General features: G+C 38.5%; 1 protein-coding gene and 1 long non-coding RNA gene across 2 annotated transcripts in view; one reads left to right on the forward strand and one right to left on the reverse strand.

The window, feature by feature from the left end:
• Positions 1 to 24,379, forward strand: part of LOC122691716 — a 36,372-nt gene extending 11,993 nt beyond the window's left edge. The window contains exons 2-4 of the long non-coding RNA XR_006340485.1: positions 20,337 to 21,211; positions 21,300 to 21,520; positions 24,221 to 24,379. This is a non-coding gene — a long non-coding RNA (uncharacterized LOC122691716). The remainder of the gene's footprint in view (positions 1 to 20,336; positions 21,212 to 21,299; positions 21,521 to 24,220) is intronic.
• Positions 12,045 to 25,830, reverse strand: part of RPGRIP1L (RPGRIP1 like) — a 98,300-nt gene continuing 84,514 nt past the window's right edge. The window contains exons 24-26 of the mRNA XM_043898483.1: positions 22,441 to 22,525; positions 17,465 to 17,598; positions 12,045 to 14,985 (exon numbers count right to left, since the gene is read on the reverse strand). Of these exons, the coding sequence (XP_043754418.1) occupies positions 14,873 to 14,985; positions 17,465 to 17,598; positions 22,441 to 22,525 (332 nt within the window). The 3' untranslated portion in view covers positions 12,045 to 14,872. The remainder of the gene's footprint in view (positions 14,986 to 17,464; positions 17,599 to 22,440; positions 22,526 to 25,830) is intronic.

Here is a 25,830-nt window from a genome sequence, read left to right on the forward strand (position 1 = left end):
GTACTAGGTACTATAAAATTTTTAATCTTATCAAATTGATAGTTGAAAAATTTTATCTCACTGTGGTTTTTATTTGCATTTTTGTTATTATGAACATGTGGACTATCTTTTCCGTGTTTAATACCATCATCAATATCATTACATTCAGTAATGTTATATTCACTTCGTTAAGTCAGTTGTAGTTTCTTTTCTGTAAATTATTTATAATGTTTACTCAGTTTTCTATATACTGTTGTTCTTTTACTGTTTTAGGAGCTCTTTATATATTAAGAAAACTAGCTATTTGCTCCATTTTTTAGCAAATACTTTTCCAAATTTTTTCATTTGTTTTGATTTTATGATTTTTTTCCTTGACTATGAGGGCTTCCCTGATAGCTCAGCTGGTAAAGAATCCGCCTGCAGTGGAGACCCTGGTTTGATTTCTGGGTTGGGAAGATCCGCTGGAGAAGGGAAAGGCTACCCACTCCAGTATTCTTGGGCTTCCCTTGTGGCTCAGCTGGTAAAGAATCCGCCTGCAAGACAGGAGACCTGGTTCGATCCATGGGTTGGGAAGATCCCCTGGAGAAGGGAAAGGCTACCCACTCCAGTATTCTGGCCTGGAGAATTCCATGGACTGTATAGTTCATGGGGTCGCAAAGAGTCGGACACGACTGAGTGACTTTCACTTTCACTATAAGGAAAGTTTTATTTTTGTGTAGTCAAATATATTATTATTTCATAGCTCCTGGATTTTGTGTTATAGAGGTTATCTCCATTTGAAACTGTAAAAATAACTATTGGTTTAGTTCTAGTGCATTTATGGTTTCATTATTTTACATGTATGTATTTATAAAATCTATTTTGCTTTATGGTGTAAATAGGGATCCAATTAACTTCTTACTAGATGCCCTTTTATTGCTTCTAACATCATTACTGAGTGGTCTACTTTTCTCTATTATTTAATAAGCCGCCTTTGCTGTGCCAACTTGTTTGTATTTGAGTCTCTTTCTAGATATTCTGAGCCACACTACATTTCCGTAACAAACATTTCTTGATCATGGTGTATTTCATTTATATATATATAATACTAATAAAAATATTTAAATTGTTGTTGTTGTTCAGTCTCCAAGTCGTGTCCAACTCTCTGCAACCCCATGAACAGCAGCACACCAGGCTTCCCTGTCCTTCATCATCTCCCAGAGCTTGCTCAAACTCATGTCCATTGAGTATTTAAATATTTAAATATATGTTTATATTTATTTATATTTATGTTCAATTTTATTTGGTAACATTTTACTTGGAAGATTTTTGCTTCAATATTCGTAAGTGAGATTAGTCTTTCATTTTCTTTTGAGTATGTCTGTGCAATGTTTATTGGGTTTGCAAAACAGTGATATACTCACTTCTTTAAAAGATTATGGAAATTTTCACTCATCTTGTACCTCTGAAACAGTTTGAATAGCATTAAAATTATCTAGTCTTTGAAGGCCTATTAGAATTCATCTGTAAAACCTTCTGGGTCTAGTACTTTTGGGGGAATTAACCCTTTAATAACTATATTTCTTCTGTGGAAACTGACATTTTAAACTTTTATCTCTACTAGGGTTAATTTTGGTAAGGGATATTTTCTAGAAAATCATCCACTTTGTCTAGGTTTTCAAATGTACCTGCATAGAATTGTGCAATTTAAGATTCTTGATATTTTAGAATAGCCACTGATTCAAGAGTTATATCTCTAGTTATCATGTTTTAATCTGTACTTCTGCCTGCTTTCTTTTATAATGATTAGATCTATTTTGTTGATATTTTTTCAAAGAAAGATCTTTTTATTTATTAGTTCTATTTGGTTTTTAACTCAATTGTCTCTGCTTTTATCTTTGCTATTTCCTTCTCTCTACTTTCTAAACTTCCTTTTCTAATTTTTGAGATAGGTATTTAATTCATTTATTATTACTTTCATTTTGATTTTTATAAATATTTAATCTATGCATTCTCTTTTTACCTTTGCTTTAATTGTATCTCAAAAACTCTGATACATACTGTTGTCATAATCATTATTTTTAATAGAAAGAAATTGTTTAATTTCAATTTATATTTCTCCTTTGGCTACAGAATTGTTTAATAACTGAAAATTTTCCAGATGAAAAAGACTTACTGCCATTTTATTTTATTTAAGCCTATCACATTTCAGTATTGTTGGTTTGCATTATTTTTACTTAAAAAACCTTATTGATGTTTTCTTGGTGACCTTACATATGGTCAGTTTTCATGAATGTGCCATGTATTTGAAAAGAAAAAATATTCTCTTTAGTAAGGGTGAAGGCTTCAATGTATATTCATAAGATCTACCCTGGAATTGTGTTGTTTCTATTTTCTATGTGTTTATTTATTTAGCCCATTTGCCCTGTCTTGAACTAAGAATGGATTACAAGTCTCTTCTAAGTATATTTCCATGTGTTTCTCTTCTGTATTCTGTATGAAGGCTGCTGCTGTGTTATTTGATGCAGTTATTAGTAACTCTTGTATCTTCACTATGAGTTATGGCTTTTGGTTTTATGAAGTGTCCTTCTTTGTCTCATTGAGCCTTATTCCCTCCATGAATTTCATCTTGTCAAATATCAAGTTCACAGTCTCTGATTTCTTTATGTGCATTTGCCTGGTTATAGTTTTAACTACCCTTTTAATAATTGCACTTTGTTTTAAGAGTGTCTCTTACAGTATAGAATTGAATTTTTCCCTGAAGGACGATCTGAAAATCTTTTCTCATAAGTTAGTTAAGATCATTTACATTTATTATTATGACTTAAATACTTGATCTTAGCTCTTACTGTTTTGTGCTGTATTTACTATGTGTTGTTCATTCTCTGTTTTCTTTCACCTTTTAGTTTTTAAAAATGTTGGTGATTAGAATGGTTTGTGGTTTTTGTTTTAGTAATTATCTTTTCACTAATATCTTTATATAACGCCCATGATTGCTCTATTTAGGCTTCTGCTATCTGATTTGTCTGCTTTAAGTGATATCTTTGACTCTCACCTTTAATCTTTGTGAAACCAAAATGAATTTATTCTACTTTCCCATTTCTTTTACCCTTTCCCTTCTTTATAAAATGGTGTTAAATCTACTTTATCAGAGCCCATAATTTTTGCTGCATACTATTCTTCCCTCTTATTCCCCTATAGTTAGATACAGGCAGTGCTTACCACCAGTATTTTTTTTTTTTTTTTTTTTTTTACCACCAGTATTTTTAACAGTTTCATCATTCGTCATTTAGTTGGACCAAAGTGGTCTTTCAGTAGATTCCTCAGGGAGGACCTATTAGTACAATACTCCCGGAATTCTTGTCTAAAAATGTTTTTTTTTCTGTAAAGAAGCACATGAAAAGATGTTCAACATCACTAGTCATTAGGGAGATACAATCAAAACCATAATGATGGGAGGGAGGTTCAAGAGGGAGGGGAATAGGTATACCTATGGCTGATTCATGTTGATATATGACAGAAACCAACAGAATTCTGTAAAACAATTATCCTTCAATTAAAAAATAAAAAAATAAGAACTATAATGAGATTCTACCCCATACTCATAAGAATGACTATGAAAAATTTAATATTTTGAGTCTTTGCAAGTGTTGCAAGGATGTGGAGAAATTGGAACCCTTGACTATTGCTAGAGGGCTTCCCAGGTGGCACTAGTGGTAAAGAATCTGTCTGACATCACAGGAGACTTAAGAGATGCAGGTTCGATCCCTCAGTTGGGAAGATCCCCTGCAGGAGGGCATGGCAACCCATTCCAGTATTCTTGCCTGGAGAATCCCATGGACAAAGGAGCCTGGCAGGCTACAGTCCATAGGGTTGCAAAGAGTCGGACACAGCTAAAGTGACTTAGCATGCACACACACACACCACTGCTAGTGAGGATATAAGATGGCTCAGTTGCGGAAAGCAGTTTGTCAGCTCCTGAAGAAATAATATAGAATTGTCACATGACCCAGCAATTGCTCATCTAGATTTACACCCCAAAGAGTTGATAACAGGTACTCAAACAAATGTTTGTACCAAGATGTTCATAGCAGCAATGTTCACATTAGCCAAAAGGTAGCAACAATCCCAATGTCCATCAATGGATAAATAGACAAATTGTGGTTATTAATACAATGGAATATTATTCAGCCACAGAAAGGAATGAAGTACTGATAATGTTACAATGTAGATGAATCTCAAAAATATTATGCTACATGGAAGAAACCAGACACAAAAGGTCACATATTATATGACTCCATGTATATGAACTATCCAGAATAGGTGTGTGCATGCTCAGTCATGTCTGACTCTTTGTCACCCCATGGGCTGTAGTCTGTCAGGCTCTTGGGTCCATGGGATTGTCTAGGCAAGTATACTGGAGTGGGTTGAAGATCTCCTCCAGGGGTCTTCCTGACCCAGGGATAGACCTGCATCTCCTACATCTCCTGCATTGCAGGTGGATTCTTTACCCCTGCACCACCTGGGAAGCCCCAGAATAGGGAAATTCATAGAAACAGAAAGCAGATTAGGGGTTGCCATGGGCTGTGGAGAGGGTAATAGGGTATAAATGCTTACTCTATGCAGGATTTTATAGTGATGATAGTGTTTTGAAACTAGAGGTAGGGGTTACACAACAATGTACTAAACGCCACTGAATTGTTCTTTTAAAATAGTTAGTTTTATGTTATGTGAATTTTACCACAATAAAAATTGGTTTTCTTAGCAGAGTTGGATAAAAAAAATCCTTGGTTTTCACTTCGTCTGAGTTTTTTGATCAGTATTTTACTACTGTCTTCAGAGTTGCTCTTGCAAAATCTAATGCCAACCAGATTTTATTTTCTTTATAAGTGACATTTTTTTTTTTTGGCCTGGGGAACCAAAGGATATTTTTTCTTTAACCTTAATGTTTCCTTGTTTTATTAGGATATATTTCAGAGTTGACTGTTTTGAAATAGCTTTCATACTTGGTGAACCTTTTCATACATGGTGGACCCTTTCAATATGTAGATCCAGGTATTCTTTAATTTCAGGAAAACTTATTTAAGTTTGCCTGTCTATATCGAAACTATCATTTTCTCACTGGTTCTACCTATTTATTTTCTTGGCTCCTTTTACTTCTATCCACCGTCATCCCTAGTCTATTTCTCAGTCATATTTATTTTCTCTTAGATACATTATAATTTAGTCATTTCAAGATTCATTTTGCTTTCCCTTCAATTTCTTTCCTAACATCAGTTCCCATTTTATAAGTTCCAGTTTGTATAGTTTGAGTTTTTAAACTCCCAATCTGTTTTTTTCCTATCTGCAGTTCCTTTCTAAATTGTATTTAATTCATGTTGAAATACTGAATTAACTAATTAACTAATACTGAATTAATTAATTTTCTTTTGGCATCAGGGCTGGTTTTATTTCTTCTGGAGTTTGCATCTACTGAGAAGCTTTTCTTAAACTTACAAAGTTCAAATACAAATTCAGAAAGTAAATAGCTGATAACCATGCTTCACTTTTTCCCCCCACCGTCTTAATCCACCATCATTAAGAATCTATCACATGGTAGGGTTTATCACACCACTTATCATAAATCATGTCACCCTTTTTGCCATTTGATGAGTGAGCAACCCAGCTTCAGAGTCCCATCCTGATATTCTGCTTTCTAGGGCCACTCCTGGTAGCTACCCTTAGCCTAGGTTCTTCCAAAGCAGGGTCAGAAGCAAGGACTTGCAGGCAGGTACTTTATTTGGGTTCCCAGGTGGCTCAGTGGTAAAGAATCTGCTGTCAGTTCAGGAGATGTGGGTTCTATCCCTGGGTTGGAAATATCCCCTCAGAGGAAATGGCAGCCCACTCCCAGTATTCTTGCCTGGGAAATCCCATGAACAGAGGAGCCTGGCGGGGTCACAAGAATTCATGGGGTCACAAAGATACGACTTAATGACTAGCATACAACTTTATTTGGGAGATGGTCCCAGGAAGAGGAGGGAGGCCCTGGGAGGAGTAAAGTAGAAGGAAAACGCCAGTGCAAAGTTGTATTTCCAAGTTGCTCACCTCTGTAAGTGGTGGGACTTATTCTTGCTGGAATCCTATAGAATGCACTTCAGGGTTTTCCATCTAAGAGATGAAAAGGGGGAGTAATCATCCACTGGCTGCTGACTCCTATTGCTCAAGAGCTTTCCTGGGGAGTTAACTTCCTTGGCTGTGAATAAAAGATGGAGAGGAGAATGTGAGGTAGGGCCCAAGAAGTATTTCATGCTTTTTCTACTGACTTCCAATGTTTCAGTCAGGAAGTCAGCTCTTAGTCTTAGTGTGGTCTTTGACTTTGAAGATTTTCTCTGTCTTGGGTTTTCAACAGTTTCTCTACCATGTGCCTCAAATAACTTTATAAAACTTGAGCATATAGGATTAATTCATTCTTCTAATTGAATTAATTATGCATAGTCTGGAAAATTCTTAGCCATTATCTCTGAGAATATTGAGTCTGATTCTCTTTTTTTTTCCTTTTTGGGACTTCCAATTATGTGTACAGGCCTACTTAGTATTATTTTACTGTGCTTTGCAGATATTGTGTGTATGTGGCTTCTTTTTTTCTAAAACAAATTGAGGGTATGTGGTAACCCTATATTGATCAAATCTTTTGACTTGATCATTTTCCCAAGGTGCCATTTTCCCAACAAGATTTTCTCATTTTGTGTCTGTGTCATATTTTGATAATTCTCATATTTCCAGCTTTTCCACTATTATTTTATTTGTTATAGTGACCTCTGATCAGTGATCTTTGGTGTTACTATGCTAAAAGATTATGGCTCACTGAAAGCGCAAATGAAGGTTAGCATTTTTTAGTAATGAAGTATTTTTTTTTTTTTTAGTAATGAAGTATTTTTATTTTTATTTTTTTTAAGTATTTTAAAATTAAGGTATGTACATTTTTTTAGACATAATGCTATTGTACACTAAATAGGCTGCAGTATACTACAAACATAACCTTTATATGCACTGGGAAATCAAAAACTTTGTGTGACTTGCTTTATTGTGATATTCACCTTTTTGCAATGGTCTGGAATCAAACCTGCAATATCTCCAAGGAGGGCCTGTATAACTTTCCATACAATCCCAGGTTTATTAACTGCTTCCTCTCTGCTTCTTTAGTATTTTCCATTTTTCTTTCCATGCATCCAAATTGATTTTTAATTTTCTTTAAGTTTCCTAAGTGTCTCTTCAGGTGTGTCTGATTTGCTGTTGAATATCCACCCAATGAATTCTAAGTTCATGATGAATTTCATAGACAATGATCCCATTATCTGAATTACTTATGTGTGTTTCAAGTCTGTTGTCTTAGTCTTCAGCCATGTGGTCTTTTCTCCTTATGTGCCTAGTTAATTTTATATGTGTACCAAGCACTGCATGTAAAAAAAATGTAGAAATAATTTGAGTCTGGGGCTCTTAGTCTTCAGTGGACCCTGAATTACACTTTTTATTCTTCAGAGCCCTGTGAGTCTGCTGGAAGCTCTATTCAGCTTCTGAACCTGTTACCCATGCTTTCAGATTGGCAGCTGTATCTAGGAGAAAAGCAGCCTTTGGGGTCAGCTCACTTTCTGGGCTTTCCTCTGTTTCCAGATCTTGTTCCTATAATTTCTTACAGCTTATGTAAAATGAGCTTTCCAAGTTGCTCTTAACAGGAAGGGTGATCCAAACTATCAAATTTACTATTCCTGGGGTAGAGCTCCATCCTGATGAAAAATGTTTTCTCATTGTTTCCTTATGGAAAATGGATGCAGGACTCTATTTTTAATTAAAAGTTGATTTGGATTTCCCTGGACTAGCCAAGGCAGATAATCATATGGGTGGGGAGGAATTTGGGTGGTTTTTAAAGACTTCTTAGGTTACGAGTGTCCTCTTTTGTTGTTATAGTGAAGTGCAGTTTTTAAAAATAAATGACCTTCTATGGGGCTTCCCAGATGGCACTAGTGGTAAAGAATCTGCCTGCCAATGCAGGAGACATAAGAGACACAGGTTTGATCCCTGGGTAGGGAAGATCCTCTGGAGGAAGGCATGACAATCCACTTCAGTATTCTTGCCTCGAGAGTCCCACGAACAGAGGGGCTAGCCTCAGATAGGCCATAGTCCATACAGTTGCCAAGAGTTGAATATAATCGAAGTGACTTAGCACACACGCACATAGATAATGACACCATCTTCTTTCTCTCGGGCCCACAGTGTCAGCTGGTTCCTTCTTCATTTCACTATTATGCCTCCAAGGGAGACTGCCCCTTTCCAAAATGCCCCGTTCTCTTCCAGAAGAGGTGTCTTTCCAAGACTGCTGCCTCTGGTCCTCTGCATTTCCAGCCCCTTGCTTTCACTTCCCCAGTGACCAATGCTCTGATCCACCAGGCCTCAGACCTGTTCTCAGTATTTCCTCTCAGGGTGGGCTGTCTCCTGGGAGAACCTTACCTGATACCATCTGTGTTCGGCCACCACTGGAATCTGGTCACAGGCGCCTCTCTTACACTTAACCTTTGCCCTGCTTCCCCTCTGGTGTGGGCTTCTGAGCTGACGTTTATTTCCCTCACTTACACATAAAGTGAAGTTTGTAGAATTTTCTTCTAGTTATGTTGTAGGACTGGGTTATTTCCTGTCCTATTAGAACCCTGAACTGTAAAAACACTTATTTTGAACTTTTAGATGAAATTATTTTCTAGCTAGCCTTTTACTACTCAGTTCTAAGTTCATTGTATTTTGTTCAGAAACAAATTGTTAAGATTTTGATTCTTTGGAAAAAGAGACTTCTTCTGTGGTTGAGTACATAGTTAATTTTTCTTTGAATGTTCTACATGCATTCTATATCCATTTGAGTTTAGTAATCATACTGAATAAATCTAGACTTTTTGATCTATCACTTTCTTGAGAATTAAATTCTATTAAGACCCATGTAGTTATTATAGTCCTGTCAATCATTGCTTCATGAATTTTGAGGCTATATTGCGAAATAGTTAATATATACACATGTGTATATACACACACACACACACACACACATATAATATATATGGAGATATTCCCGGCCCAGGGATCAAACCTGCAACTCCTGCACTGGCAGATGGTCCCTTTACCATTGCTCCATCTGGGAAGCGTGTGTGTGTGTGTGTGTGTGTGTACACACGTATGCGTGTGCTTGTGTGTGTATTCAAGTTGGCTACATCTCTGACCTGTTGTTCCCTTTAACAGTATAAAACCTTTGTCTCTTGTTTTCCACACTGGATTAGATTTTGTCTGATATTAAAACTGTCACCCCACCTTAATGTTTCATATATTTAATACTTCTATCTCTTGTTTTATAGCTTTTCTTTCCTCTCTTGGTTAGAAAAGTCTCCCCAGTCTTTAGACTGTATTGTAGTCTCTCAAGTTTTCTTCCAAAACTCCTCTTACTTTTTCTGTTGTTAATGATGATGGGTAAACTATGACAAAACACATGTATAGAATATACAGCTTGATTTTTTTTTTTTTATAAAGTATTTTTTTTATTGGAGTATAATTGCTTTACAATGTTAAGTTCGGCTGTACAACATATATCAGACATGTCTACATATATCCCAAGCCTCTGAAGCTTCCCCCTCCCCCATCCCATCCCTCTAGGTGGACTATAGTTTTGTTTTTTTCTTTTTGACTTGTTTTTTTTTTTTTTCCCAGTGGGTTTTGTCGTACATTGATATGAATCAGCCATGGATTTACATGTATTCCCAATCCCGATCCCCCCTCCCACCTCCCTCTCCACCCGATTCCTCTGGGTCTTCCCAGTGCACCAGGCCGGAGCACTTGTCTCATGCATCCCACCTGGGCTGGTGATCTGTTTCACCATAGATAGTATACATGCTGTTCTTTTTAATGACACATTTCCTTAAAAACACCTTATGCTTCAGCTTCTTATCAGTTGATTCCTAAGAGCTTTCTGAGTTTCAGCCTCTGTTACTTCACTGTACAAAGGTACAAGAAGCAAAGACACAAAAATTAGCTTGCTGTTTCCTTAGTTTCATAATGGCTGACTAAGAGTGCCCCTGTTATGTTAAATTAAGTGAAGACAACACAGTGAGACATTTTGGGAAGGCTGTTGTACCTGTCACAGATGCTGGTATCTAAAGACGTCCTTAGAGTGGGAATGTAAATTGGTACAGCCACTGTGGAGAAGAGTAGGGAGGTTCCTTAAAAACTAAAAATAAAACTACCACATGACCCAGCAATCTCACTCCTGGGCATATACGCAGAGAAAAACCATAATTCACAAAGACACATGTGCCCCGATGTTCACTGCAGCACTATTTATAACAGCTAGGACATGGAAGCAGCCTAAATGTCCATCAGCAGAGGAATGGATAAAGATGTGGTACATATATACAGTGGAATATTACTCAGCCATAAAAAGGCATGAAATTGGGTCATTTGTAGACATGTGGATGGAATTAGAGACTGTCACACGCAGTGAAGTAAGTCAGTGAAAAACAAATATTGTATATTATCGCATATATGTGGAATCTAGAAAAATGGTATAGACAATCTCATTTGCAAAACAGAAATAGAGAAACAGATGTAGAGAAGAGCAAACACACGGACACCAAGGGGGGAAAGGGGAAGTAGGATTAACTGGGAGATTGGGATTGTCGCATATACACTATTGATACACAGTACTGGGGTGACCTAAACGGGAAGGCAATCCAAAAGGGGGGATACATGGACACGCATAGCTGACTCACCTTGCCGTATAGTAGAAACCACACAGCACTGTAAAGCAACTGTACTACGACAAAAATTAATTTTAAAAAAGATGTGGTTAGAGTGTAAGAAGAGAGGAAGGAAACACATGTGCTTTGACTAGTAACTAAAAACGAGCAGGGGGATAGACAGGTGGGAAGAAACGTCACAGTGGAATACAGGTGTGAAGAGAACAGAGGACAGAAATATAAAGATCAACACGTACATCTGATTTAAAAAGAAAACTGATGACATTCAGTGGCGGGAGAGCTGATTCTGTTACGAGGATGAGAAAGGTGCACCTCAATAAAGAGTGAGAAAGGGCAGAAAGCAAGGAGAAGTCCAAAGGCATCTACCACAGAAAAGAGCTCATGTTCTGAGTCTGAGGGAACCAGGTTTTACTTCAGAAAAACTGAAGGAGAAACACGGTTTAAATATATGAGTCGATGTTACATGGAAAACGCAAAGGGCAAGAACAAAAGGTGTGACGGTAACAGGAACACGGGCCCTGTTTCCCAGGAGGTCAGACTGTCAGGGGCAGTCCACTGGTGGTACTTTGAAATGGAAGTGAAGAGTCTATCTTGTAAGATAAAAGAGATTGGGATGAGATGTTTTCTCATCCTGTATTTTCAGATTTTGAAACACTTGTTTCTGTAGCTTTGATATTTTTTAGCTTTCTGGTTGACCTGTGGGTTGTTTTCGTGCTGAACAAAGAGGATGGAAAGCTGCCTTTGCTCCCATTCATGGATCTAATTAGGCATGTTGCCCAATCTGTAATAAATCATGGGTTTAGTTTTTCTTTGCTAAGGTGGTCAGAGGCCTTCAGGCATGAGTGACTTATTAAAATGTACTCTCATAGTTGGGGATGAATGGTCATCCTGGTATTGTCAATCACTCAATAATTTTATACCCCAAAGCTCTCCCTTGGTTGTTTTATACTACCCAAAGATGAGCATTTTATTCTCGTGTTTGTTCTTAGACATGATTCACATTTTGCGATATCCAGAGCATAAGGGAATCATTCTAAATTCAGCAATCGTGCCAGGTTGACTAAAAAAACGTATTTTCCATATCCACAGAAATGTTAATCAGATTCTTGTTAGAACATGTGTAAGAAGTGGTTTTCATTGTCACAGCTCTTGATGTCAGATTACTAAAATAATTTATGTTTTGTTGTAGGAACATGGGTGCATGCAGAGCCTTCCCAATCACACGACCGCTCTCGGCCCACACTTCTTCATAATACACAGAAATTATTTGCATTTTGTGGTAACGAGTGAATGGCAGCAACAGTAGAAATTCAACGTGGCTGTTCTTTATTTGATTAAATATATTCTCTATTTATTCTTTAAAAAACTAATTTAAGTTAAACGGCAATAAACCATGATAATTTAGAAAACATGTTGAAACTGAGAGTGAAGAGAAATGTTCTCTACGTAAACCACACTGTAAACCATAAAACTTATTTTTGTCAACTGCTTCTCATGACAGTGGCTAGGAATTTGACATTTCTACTACAGTAGGCAAAAAAACATGTAAAATACACTCTCCCACATACCACATCACATCTCTATTTATATTTCCAAACTAAAAGCATTTCAGCCCCCAAAAGTGCTGAGTGTACTGTGTCCGTTTACACCAAGAGCTGTAAGCTCACACAGGCCTTCCCTTAAACGGGTGCATTTGTGTGGCCAGGCCCCTCTACCCTCAAGCCATACTTACTGGATCAGGCTTGGCTCACCAAGAGAAAAACATTGCTCTTGATCCTAAAAGGTGGGGAGCTTTTCAGTGAACTCTGGTCAACCCAAGACAAAACAAAAAGCTATCCTAGAAACCTGTGTGAAGCATCCAGGATCACTTCTCCACTTCAGGGTGTGCCAGCAGTTATTCAACTCCTTAGGAAAATGAGTTTTGTGGAAATTCATGTAGTTTGAGGCTGAGTATTTTAAAACTAGAAAAGGAATCTTAAGTTATCTGTTATGGTACACACGAAAGTGACAGAAATGTGGCTAGTGCTCTGATGTCAGCTGAGATATATATTCTATACAGTTGACTAGATCTCAGCAGATTTCTAATAAAAACTTCCCTTTTCCACTTCGAGATCATAAGAAGTCAGCACAATCTGGTCTTCTCCCTACAGAAAGGGCATTTAGTTTGGGATGTAGCATTTTAAAACAATAACACAAACCTCCTGGGAGAATACCACAATAAATGTCTCAGAAACCACTCAGTTAATCCCAGGGTATAATCCGGCTGTTTTAAATTACTGCAGGGAATATTACGGGCCTTAATGACACTGTAACTGCTTAAAGCCAAAGAAAGCTAGAAAGGGAGGCCAAAAAGATGAGCTCAGAGCCAGCTGAAGTGACAACAAACATGTGGCTGTTTACTAGGGTTGGAGAGGTTTAGTCTGCAGATGTTTGTGGTCTCTGGAAGGCTTCAGAGGAATGAGTTGTTATGAAGATTTGCCGAGTTTGATGAGAGAAGATTCTTCCTGGAGATGGCAGGCCCCAGACAGGGAGGCCCAATGGTAGAGACAGAATTTATAGATTTCTGTGGTCAGGTCATACTCTACTGGTTCCACAACGTACATCAACAAATTAATATTGTGCGGATGTCATTTCAAAGCCTCTTAGAGACGAGAGTCATTATTGAAGCCATTAGGGCACAGATGGTTCAAACTATATGCAGATATCCATACTTGCATTTTTGCATTATAGCTGCTTTTTTTTTTTCTGTTGAACTGTAATGAATTGTCTCATAATCTATTCCATCTTCTTGCCATTAGCAGGCTTTGAATGTTCACAAATAGGAGCAAAGAACTCATTTTCCAGAGCTTTAATCACACAAAGAGGGAATGCCTAATTCTCTAAATGAAATGGTCTGTGATCACTGAAGCAGAGATTTAATATATCACGGCAAATTAGGTAGATTTTAATAAATTACTTATCTCTCTGAATACTTTACATATGCTTAAGAAGGAACATAGCCTGTTTGCAAACAGTGAAAACCCACAGCCTATAAAAATCCTTTGAAGAAAATGACAAATAAAAAAGTAAATTAAAAAATGAAATGCATTATATCCTAGACCTCTAGAGACAATTCCTTTGCAGCATTGATTCACAGCTCCATTAAAAATATCAATTAAATCCTTCAGTGAGATTGAGTAAAAGCTAGAAAATTAACTTTCTGAGCTGCTTTTCAAGGATCTGGTTATCCAGATACACCCGAGCATTGTACAAGCTTGATGTAAATTTTAAAAAAATGATAAAAAGATACTCCTTTCAGGTCTAACTAAGCATATCAGAATCTGAGTCATATTTTTAGTATTTTCTTTCTCTGTCATAAGCTAAGTTTTCAAAGTGTATATTTCATGTATAAATATTTCTTCTTTATATACACACATCCCTGGATCCATATGACCATTACAAATATCTGAAAACAATACAAGTATTAGTAAGAAAAGCTATACCTTTTAGGAAGGAAAAATAAAACTTGCAGTGATTTAATAAGTTGGTGCCAAGTCTCATTCTTTATATTTAATTGATAGAAATGGCATGCATCAAAGAAAATGCATACTGAGCTTTAATGTGCATAAAATGGATATTAGCATTTTAAAGAGGAAGATTAACACATTAATCCAAGTAATTTTCATATATTGCTTCTAATAAAATCTTCACAGTATAAAACTCTTAATGAGGCTAATCATAGGCATTCCATTTAGTGGGAAAATTAGGGATAACATAAAAGTATTTCTTTTTCAGAGGTTTTCTAAGATTTATGCTATTTTGCTTATTAAAAATAAAAATGGGAATTGCGTTTCAGTTCTTCATAAGGAAATGTTGAAAATGCAAACAGACTTTCTCATGTTACCATGTAGGTATAAATTATTGAGAAGGTGTTGCCCACTGTGGAGAACTTAAGTTCTCAAGGGGTGGCAGTCATGGGAAGAAGGGAATAGAAAAATAAACAAATGAAAAAGTATACAAAACTTGAACACTTCAAACCCCGGTCCTCCCCGCCCCAGCTTCCCATGAATTATAGATTATATACACCAGAGTAATTACAGAAACCTCATCTAAACGCTTTCATGTGAGCATTTACTCAGGAGTAGGAGATGCCTCTGGAACAGTTTCTTTCAAGCCTCCAAGTCATCTCTGAATTGCTCGTAGACAGACCGTAGGGCATGGAGTGCTTCGACTGTTACCCTGAGCTTGCCAATACCTCCACCACCTGCTCTGGCATCCAAAACTAGGGAGAGAATAGCAGAGAAGTGTTAATATCATTCAACAGATTTTTCTTGAGATAAGCCTAACTGAAATAGTAGTTGAAAAGATGAAAACAGCTCTATAAAAGTCCAAAATTCACTGGTATCAGAAATCTAAGAATTAAAGTTTGTCATGTGTGTATGAATGTGTATACCCATTTCAGAGGTATGGCATGTAGGCATGTATGAATACACATTGCTTCTAGAGTTAAAACTAATTATCTGATCCTGACCTTTACCTAGTAGAAAGGCTATAGGATAATGATTCCCACATAGAATCAGAATTTCTTAGAAACAAAAAGTCTAAAAGGGATCAATATATGACAGTGGAGAATTTGTTCTAACATACAGTGTTAGCAAATAACAGAATGGCAACCCACTCTAAAGAAATTATGTGATCATAATTTGAAATGCTTATTTATCTTTCTAAGGAACACATTCCATTTAAAATAGATTATATGTGGGACTTGCCTGGCGGTCCAGTGGCTAAGACATCATGTTCCCAATTCAGGGGGCCCATGTTCGATCCCTGGCTGGGGAACTAGATCCCACATGCCACTAAGAGTTTGCATGCTGCAACTAAAGATCCCATATGCTACAACTAAGACCCAGCACAGCCAAATAGATACTAAAAAACAGATGATATGTGAAATGAGAAAAAGTTAAAATGGCAGACCCAGAATCTTAAGGTCTATGGACTGGTTTTGGGGATCTATGAACAGATGTTGCAGGAAAGAAGATGTAAAATTTTTGAGTGTCAGTGGGCTTCTCTGGGAGGGAGGCACAGCTTTCAACGGTGTGCCAAAGGGGGATTGTTTGATCATTCTCTGAGTTCAGGGGTGGCAGCGAAATGGGCTGCTGATTCAGGCTCCACCCTCTGTGAACAGTGATACCTACTAGTGATTTCAAGGCCAGCATTTTGGCCCTGGTAAGTCTGAGAGCACTTAGGAGCCTATATAGTTTCTTTTGTTTTTGTATGTGTGGTTTTCTTGAACTTTTAATATGTGTGTGCCTAATTCCAAGAAAATTTGTAAGGAAACCTTCATATAAAACTTAATATACAAAAACAACAACAAACAAACAAACAAAAACTTAATATACAAAGACTTAGGTAGAGAAATGAGCAGATAGGGAGACTGCGGGGGCACAGGTGGTCCCCAGTACACAGAGGATTCTTCACCTCTTCTTTGGGATGTTTCATGTCTATGTCTGGCAAAGCAATAAAAACCTGACCTGACTAGTGTTTTAATTTTCTGACTCTTTCCCAGAACAAGGCCACAATAGGTGTGTACATCAGGTCAATATGGTCACGTGTGGTCTTGCAGAATGAGAAGATGGTGTGTGAAACAGAACTGACTGGAGAAGAGATTAAGAATACAAAGCAGAGATAATTTTGATCCTTTTTGTCTCTTGGTTCTGGCTGTCTTTATTGGATTTAGGTTAATATTTTAATCCTCTCATCTTTTTCTTCTATGCCTGCCAAAGTTGTGACATGTATATGATATGTATGTGATGTGTACAGTTTATAAAATTTCCCAGAACAGGTTTCTAATTTGGTTACTTGGTCTAACTTGGTTAATTATTTGGCTTGATCCTGAATTTGGCGCACTTGACACATATCCAGGGCAAGCCTGATGGCTGAATTATGGTATAAGCAGAGTGCCTGGCACTTAAGAGGTGCCCAGTTTAGTGTTCAGTTAATGCATGAATCAATGAGTTAACAAACCATTTACATTCTTCCAGCTGTGGATGGCTCTGCGGACTTAAGAAGTGAGACTAGGACTCAGCCTCATTGCTCCATTTATTGTATAGCTCAGGCCATCCCTGATTATTATTATTAAAAGTCTTGATTTCGTAAAGTACAATTCCTTCAGCAGATTCTAAATGTGTTATATAAGGATAAAGAGTAGAAATTAGGCATTGGTGGGACTCATACTTGGTGGGGTGAAAGTCAGGGAGCAGACTTTTTGTAAAGAATCCCTAACTCCTTCCCTGAATCCTGATGAGAAGCAAGTGACCAGAATGACTCAGAGTTATTAGCTGTGACTCTACCACCGGATTATAACACGGAATTAAAGAGAAGCCTTGCAAAAGACACTATAACAATCACTCAGAATAGCATGCCTTAGCTGAAATAAGGCATGAGGCTTCTATAAACAACATTAAAAACAATCCAATGGCCAAATTATTGTCACACTTCCCGACACCCCCCATACTAACAAAATGAGTAATTCCTTGTGAAACGCAATTAATTATTTTTAAATTTCTGTTGACTCAAAGGAAGGCAGAGAAGGAGGGGGATGCAGGGAAAGATTCCAGCTTCAACAGAAAGTCAGCTTGAGTTGCAAAGGGTTCAGCTCGTGTGTGACTCAACATCTTTGCAGCCAGCAATAAGGTTTTAATAAAGGCTTTGGGTTTCAGCAATTGCTGGTGGTACAGATTGAGCAATACTTCCACCCGTACCATCGATATTTTGCTCGATGATGTCTCTTCCTTCCCGAAACACGTCAGCGAGGTCAACGGTAGCGATGCCAATGTCCTCACACTCCAGGTCCTGCTCATCCTCAGGAGGGTCACTGACCACAGTGAAGCGAACACTGAGGAGGGAAAGAAGGGAGAACATCCCCAGAAAGTGAGAGGAAATCACCACAAACGAAACAAGACTCCTGAATGGGTTTTTTAAAAATCACAAACTGTGACATTTCAAAGTTTTCTATCATTCCAATAAAAAGAAAATTGCATTAGATAAATTATTCTATGAGTGATTAGAATGATTAGCACACACCCAGACTTCACATGAACACTAATTCACTTTTCTCAGCACTGATTACCATTTATCTCTAGAATCTGAGAAAATTACTAGGCGAAGAGAAGAACCAGATGTTCACTCTATTACACAATTATCTGATCATATTTTGACATGTCTACTGTTGAGACTAAAAGGATCAAGTGAGTAAAGACCATGGAGGTTAGGGCAGTGTTTTCAACAGGAAAGCAACAGTTTCTATAGAAATGCACAACTTTATAGAGTTTCTAATAAGCAGCTTAACCAACTGTGTTCTATATATTCTGAATTATGTTAGATAAATGCTGTAGTTCTGCCCAACAGCTATATGAAATGTTTGTATTACTTTAGCAAGCTTTTAACTTACAATCATAGCATCCAAGTTTTATTTTACTTTTAGACATATAATTGTAGGGTTCTGATGGAACTGATTTGAATTAGTGGCTTGTGTTTGGGCCAAACACAGATTGACCAAATGACAGGAATTTACAGTTAAGTAGTCTTTTGATATGTCTTGGCAGCACAGCTTAAACCATGAATCCTTGTAAACTACCATATTAACCATTTTCAAAATGTATCCATCCCAAATCAGATGCAAACAAGAAACTTGTTTCTTAGATAACATTCTTCAGTAAAAATCTAAGTCTCTGAGACACTGTGCCTTGAAAAATATGCACAGTTAAAATCCTTTCCAAATACTTACAGGTAAACATGAAAATATTTTAAAATAATTTGCTAAAAGTATTAACATTTCATTTCTTTACCAAGTCCCTGCTTTTTGGCTAGCAACACATTTTGTTCAGGAAATAGAAATCCCTTAAGTTGAAACCAAAGGTAATACCTATTTACACAATAACTATAATTGTGAATACTACAGAATGGTCTGCAAAGTGGGTAAGATGGATATTTTATATGATGCATAAAATAGAGAAATTAAGTGGTTAACAACAAGGCCCTGCTGTATAGCACAGGAAACTCTGCTCAGTGTCATGTGGCAGTCTGGATGGGAGAGGGGTTCAGGGGAGAAGGGATACATGTGTATGTATGGCTGAGTCCCTTCCCTGTCCACCTGAAACCATCACAACACTGTTAATCACCTACACCCCAGTACAAGATAAAAAGTTAAAAAAAAGATTAAGTGGTTAAGGGCATCCATTTTGGGTTCAAATTTCAGCCTTACTATTTATTAGCTGTGTGACTTTATACAAATTACTTGACCTCTCTGATCTCAGCTTCCCTATCTGTAGGATAGTAATAATTCATTCAGCTCTTGTTAAGATCAAATTAGATGATACATTAAACAGTACCTGGAACATAGTAAGCACTAAATAAATGTTTGCTCTCTTATTATTATTATTTTTAACCTAGGTAGAGTTCCTTAAGCCTCTCCATTTCTAAGGGGAGAGAAAAAGAAGGCATGGGAAAAGCTTGTTTCAATAGAAAACAGAGACGCCCAAATTACCCAATGGCTATATCACTCAAACAAGAAGAATAATGATGAAAGATATTGTCCTAAAATGAGTGTGCTTAGAAAAGAAGGAATTAGAAGTGATATTTGATGCACATTTTATACCCACAAGACTTACAGAGAAGATAGAGGCTACAAGGTTATAACAATAATGTTTAGTGTTATCCTTAAATAATGTCTCATCTAAGGATAATATCTATCAATTTACAAATGCAGACTACCACCTCCACTGAATATATGAGAATTCTAGACAAAAAGGAAAAAAAAAACCCTTTTAAATGCCAACAAAAGGGCTAAACATTAAAAAAAAGCAGTATTTCTGGTTTAAATTCTATCCAGAGCAAAGTGAGATATCAAATACAGAAATAAATTGTTAGGCTGAAAAGGGAAGAAGGTGCACTAAGACAGTTTAAAAACTATATAGTTTAGCCTTGGTTTAGGCTAAACTGTATATATACATACATGGACTCGTGCGGACACATCTTATCTTCCCTTGAACCCTGTCAGACAAGAGAGATGGAACCCTGCTTTATGTGCTGAAGAGGCTTCACTAACCAGCTTAAATGTCATCTCCTTGGATTTGCCTTCACGTTGTTATTTTCTTTACTCTACTTTTTTTGGCTGGGCTACATGGATCTTGGGATCTTAGGCCAGGGAGCGAGCCCAGGCCTGGCAGTGGAAGCCTGGAGCCCTAACCACTGGATTGCCAGGGGAGTCCCTTGTTTAGCTTTCTCTTAGTACCTACTGTAATGTATAGCTGGTTGACTTGTTGGCTGTCTCCCTCAGCGAGATGTGTATTCCATGAGTGCAGAGACTTCCTCTTATCCAGCATTTTAGTTCCTGATACTTAGGTAGGGATCATAAATGTTTGTTGAACTACTGTGTGAACTGCAAAGCCGAAGTCCTCCTAGTTGAAGACTGGCTGGAGAAGGCCAGCTTGGTGCTGGGTGGGCCTCAAGATTGAGACCTCAAACGTTGCTTGTTGTCATTTAGGGAAACCAGAAGACAGTGAAACTCCTTAGATCATTTACCATTTTTCATTCTTTCCACACTCTGAAATACTTCCTTTTTATATTAAACAGGATAGAAGAGACTAAGGGTCACCTGTGAATTTTATGCTGGATCTGCACAGAAGAACACTTGCAGGGAAGAAACGAAACCAAGAAGGAGCCTTAAGGCAGCGTCAAACTATGACTTCAAAGAAATGGTTTTCAGACTCCCATTTCAGCGTGTTGCCTCACTTTTAATGTGACGCTTATCTACTTGTAAATATAGCATGGGGCAGCAAGCAAAGGTGCTATATGTAATTCACTATATTATACAACGCACCTCATTTTATGTGTGTCAGGCAAGTTTGGTCAAACTTATCTAGCTGTGGCTGAATATGTTATCACCAGTTTACGAGAGGGCTGCTGTCTGAGCAAACACGTTCTCATAATCTAGGAGGTACTTGGAGTAATGTGACCTCAGAGTATTTACAAGAAGCGAGAACATTCACTGGAATCACAGCTGTCTTTTGGCTGTGGACAAATGTAAATTCTTTTTTTTTCTTAAGAAAATGACACTGCCTCCCGCGATGGCCCCGTCCCTCCCTTGGCAGGCAGAGGAGCTCGCGGCTGGCGCTCCAAGCCCTCCCTCGGCTGCATCAGCCCCGAGTCAGTCACTTTGCCCCCGCAGCGCCTTTTGCTGTGTTTTTCTAAAATGACACGAACATTTGTGTCTTTGGCGGGCATTTAGAAATTTTAAGGGAAACAATGGTGGGGGAGTGGGAGTCATTATAGTTATTGTGGACTTCTAATTTTATTTTTTAAAGCTCAGTTCTGGACAGTGATAACCTAGCTTGTTGACCGCAGAGAAGCAGGTGACATGGCCAGTGTGGTCTAATCACTAGTGACCTGCGATGCCTGAGGGACTGGTGGTAGGTGAGGGGGCCTTGAAAGAAGCTGAAGTATACAAAGTAAGTAAAATCTGAATGACTATCTACCGTCCTGGGAAAAACACCAAACCTTAAAGTAATTAACAGGGTTTTCCTACTCTTTCTTCAGAATCAAGATCCAAGGAAACAATACATGTATTTCAAGGACTTAAAGAAAAAGTCACTGTCAGATCCTAAGAACTAAGAATTTCAGTTTCCTTTCATGAAACAGAAGATTGGATGCTGGTTTGAAAGCTCTTTTGAAAAATCTAATGTTGTGAACATTCACTTGATGACCTCCAGCAAAGACATGAACTTGAGCCTCTTTCTCAGGTTGGGGGCTAAGCTCAGGTAAGGCAGTGAGCGGCTGTGTCATCATGGGCCAAAAAGGCAAGGAGAGGAAGACAGTGGGGAGATAAAGGGGCCCCCCAGGCCGAGGCGGACGAGCCAGTAAAGGGGCACCGGTGAAGCCCAGCTCAGCGTTCATAGGCAGCACTGAGGTAACACCTCAGACTGCATGGATGGGCGTTCACTCAAATGCATGAACTCACTAAGATCACATTCTTCTTCTTCTCAAAAGGGTTTAATTTCTATACTGTCCCAAAATGCAAAGTGCCCTGTTCAAATTTGCCCAAAAAGACATTAAAAAATAACATGAGATGATGAATTATTAAACCGTGATAGTGATGTAAAAATGTCTCAAAGGCTGAGGAGCTATTACAAATATTATTATTATTATATACTTACTACTGCTTATCATGACTGCAGTGAATACCCACCGTGCACTTAAACTGTGTGAGGAGCTAGTCTAACCATCTAACATGTTATCAGCTCATTTAACCCTCACAACCACCCTATATGGAATTATTATTTCCATTTTACAGGTGCAGAAAGTGAGGCAGACGGTGGTGGTCTGAGGTCAGACAGCTAGTGAGGGAACAAGAATTTACACTCCAGACACTGGGTCCAGGGCGCCCCCTCCTGGCAATCACTATTAGGAGCTTTAGAGCGGCGGCGGGGTGCTTTATATACTAACTGTCTGGGTCTTTTGGTTTGCAGAGCACTGTAGGATCTTTACAGCTACTCTGTAGGACAGGCAGGGTCACGATATTTCTAGGAGGAAAGAGACGCAGAGAGGTCACATACTCGTTCAAGGACACAGAGCGAATCAGGGAAGGTGTGTTCTGCTTCCTTATCTTGTGCTTTTTTTTTAAACCATACCCTGCTACCTTGTATAAACCATCACGTAATTTAGAATGCTTAAAATGTACCTTCTATTAGGCATCTCTTGTTTCAGTAGTATAGCTTTTAAGATGTCTCTCTTGGCCTGGTTGTTTTCTTTATCCACGTAGATCACTAAACCAAAAAAAAAAAAAAAATTCACAGGAGGCAGTCACTCAGGAATATGCGACGTTAGTACCATTCTGTATTTGTATAAATACCTGTTTTGAGAGACGCGTGCCACCTCGCTTGTACGCCTGGGAAAAGAAAGCAGCGCTGGAAACCAGAATCAAATCCGAACAGTCATGTGATCTAGTGTCATGTCACTGGCAGGTCTATGAGCGCGCTGTCAGAAAGGATACGCGCGGCATCGGAGAGCGCCACATCGCTGTCACTGCCTGTTAATGGCATGGCAGTCACGACAGTAAGAGCCAGCGGTCTTTATTGCTTTGTATTTGAGGGATTTACTGCATTTTCTTTCACCCAAGGAGCGAGTGATAATGATAATGTATGGCAGAGAGCTTGTCCTTCCTGACAGCCCCGGTAATTTAATCCTTCTTTCCTGCCACAACACGAAATAAAAGAGGCATCCTAGTGCGTTGGGTTGAGGAAATTCACAGGCTGACGTTTGTTCGTGGTTGGGTGGGGGATACGGGATAGACTTGTGGAGGGAGGCGGGGAGAGGCTTTTTCGGGTGTGAAGTTTGTCTGTGGGTTTTCAAGGTACATGCTGGCATGCAGGGATGTGGCTAGACTTTACTGAGCTGAAATATCAGATTAGATAACTCATCTGAATCCCACCAGGAAGAAGATGGTGAACACGTAAAAGTAAATAAGTGTCTGCACTTTGGGAAAATGGCATCTTGGAGTGTGAACACTTCACTTTTCATCCTGCTTATTTTTTTCTCAGCTTGGCAGCCCTTCAGTCATAACTTAGCTGTGGAAGACATTTCTTTTTCAGATGCCATTTTGGAGTTAAAGTCTCTCTGGTGACCAGATCTCAATTTAGAGATTATCCCTTTATCACACACAGTGTGAAAGATACCACGACAATTCTAAAGCTAGGTTTCACTGGGAACAAACATATTTTATACTGAGAATGTTTCCCTGGACAATTTGAGTTGAATCTCAAATTATGATGCCATCAACTCATTTAATCCTTGGCTCAGTTGAGTAAAAACTGAGGGCCAAAGACGGCACATGCCAGGCACTGAGTTAGGCACACACGGTGAGGTGCGCAGAGGTCTGAGTCGGGGTGGGCTGGGGGTTTAACAGAAGGAAGAACCAAGGTCACACTACAGTTCTGGGCTTATTGTTCTCTGCACGATGCCGTACCAGTGAGTGTGACCAATTATGTAAGTTACTGTGATTTACACAAATCGAAAAAGACAAAGCGTTCTTGTAAATTTTATAAATATAGTGTGTTACTTATCAAAGCTAAAATGTCATGCTTTTTAAAAAAGTCATGCTCTTCCAGTATGGGAAAAGCAACAGGACCTCATTTTAGCCACCAGAACCCACCTGCCAATGCAGGAGATGTAAGAGATGTGGGTTTGATCCCTGGGTGAGGAAGATCCCCTGGAGAAGAGAATGGCAACCCACTCCAGTATTCTTGCCTGGAAAATTCCATGGACAGAAGAGCCTAGTGGGCTACAGTCCACGGGAATGCAAAGAGTCGCACATGACTGAAATGACTTAGCATGCACACCACACCACATTTTAATGTCTTCTGATGGGTATTTAGGTTGTTCACCTCCTGGCTATTGTGAATAATGCTGTTCTGAACATGATGTACAAACTCTGTCAGAGTCCTTGCTTTTAATTCTTTTAGGTGTGTTTCCAGAAGTATAATTGCTGAATCTTTGGCAATACTATGTTCAATGTTTTAAAAAAACATCTTTACCACTGAAGAATACTTTGGCTACCTGATGTGAAGAGCTGACTCTTTAGAAAAGACCCTGATGCTGGGAAAGATTGAAGGCAGGAGGAGAAGGGGATGATGGAGGACGAGATGGTTGGATGGCACCACTGACTCAATGGACATGAATTTGAGAAAGCTCCAGGAGATGGTGAAGGACGCTGAAGCCTGACGTGCTGCAGTCCGTGGTGTCGCAGAGCCGGGACACAACCGAGTGACTGAACAGCACTGAAACTGGTGAAAACTGATGTAGCTGGGACACATGTTGCTTTTGCTTCCTTCAGATGACTAGCACACTGTATTTCCTCGTCTGTTAACAAAGATGAAAATAGTGACGGCCACCATTTAGTGAGTGACATTTATGTACTACATACTACACTCAATGTTTTGCTTACTGCATTCACATCTGTTAAGAACCATGCTGACCCACAATTTACAGATGATCAAGCAGACCTAGAGAAGGTAAGTAATTTGCCTCAAGTAACCTAGCTAGGAAGTGGCGGAGCTAGAATTTGAACCCAGGGTCTGCCTCATGGCCTGCCTTCTTAACCTCTGTGCTAAAACCTCCTTCTTCCACGAGGCCAGAACTCTTCCTGTTGTTCAAGCTGCAACCATGCGGTTAGCACAGACTGAAATGTGAGCGAGTTCCATCACTGTGTCAAGAGAAGCCATCTCACTCTCCTTTCACGCTTTCTTAAAGGGATACTGCCTCATTACACTTGGTACCTTAACCAATTCTCTTGACTGAACACTTCCAAAAATTCCTTTTCAACAAATAATAAATGCTGGAGAGGGTGTGGTGAGAAGAGAACCCACCTACACTGTTGGTGGGAATGTAAAATGGTGCAGCCACTATGGAGCATAGTATGAAGTTTCCTTAAGAAACTAAAAACAGAACTACCATATGAGCCAGCAATCCCACTCCTGGGCACAGATCCAGAGAAAACTGTAATTCAAAAAGAAACATGCACCCAAATGTTCACTGCAGCACCATTTACAATGGTCAAGACATGGGAGCAACCTAAATGTCCATCAACAGGTGAATGGAGATGGGGTGTGTGTGTGTGTGTGTGTGTGTGCACACATCTTCCAAATAAATCCACATATCCAAATAAATACCAAATAAATATCCAAATAAATAAATAAATAAATATCCAAATAAATACCACATCTTCCAAATAAATGTATGTATATACAATGGAATATTACTCAGCCACTGAAAAGAATGAAATAATGCTATTTGCAGCAACATGGATGGACCTAGAGATTATCATACTAAGTGAAGTAAGCCAAAGACATATATTATATGATATTGCTTTTATGTAGAATCTAAAAATAAGAAAAAAAAAAGAGACAAATGAACTTATTTACAAAGCAGAGAAAGAAATCAAACTTATGGTTACTGAAGGGGAAAAGGTGGGGGGAGGGATAAGCTAGGAGTTCTGGGTTAATAGATTCACACTACTCTATATAAAACAGGTAAACAACAGGGACCTACTGAATAGCATACGGGACTATACTCA

This window comes from Cervus elaphus, chromosome 4 (genome assembly GCF_910594005.1).
Source record: "Cervus elaphus chromosome 4, mCerEla1.1, whole genome shotgun sequence".
Taxonomy (NCBI): domain Eukaryota; kingdom Metazoa; phylum Chordata; class Mammalia; order Artiodactyla; family Cervidae; genus Cervus; species Cervus elaphus.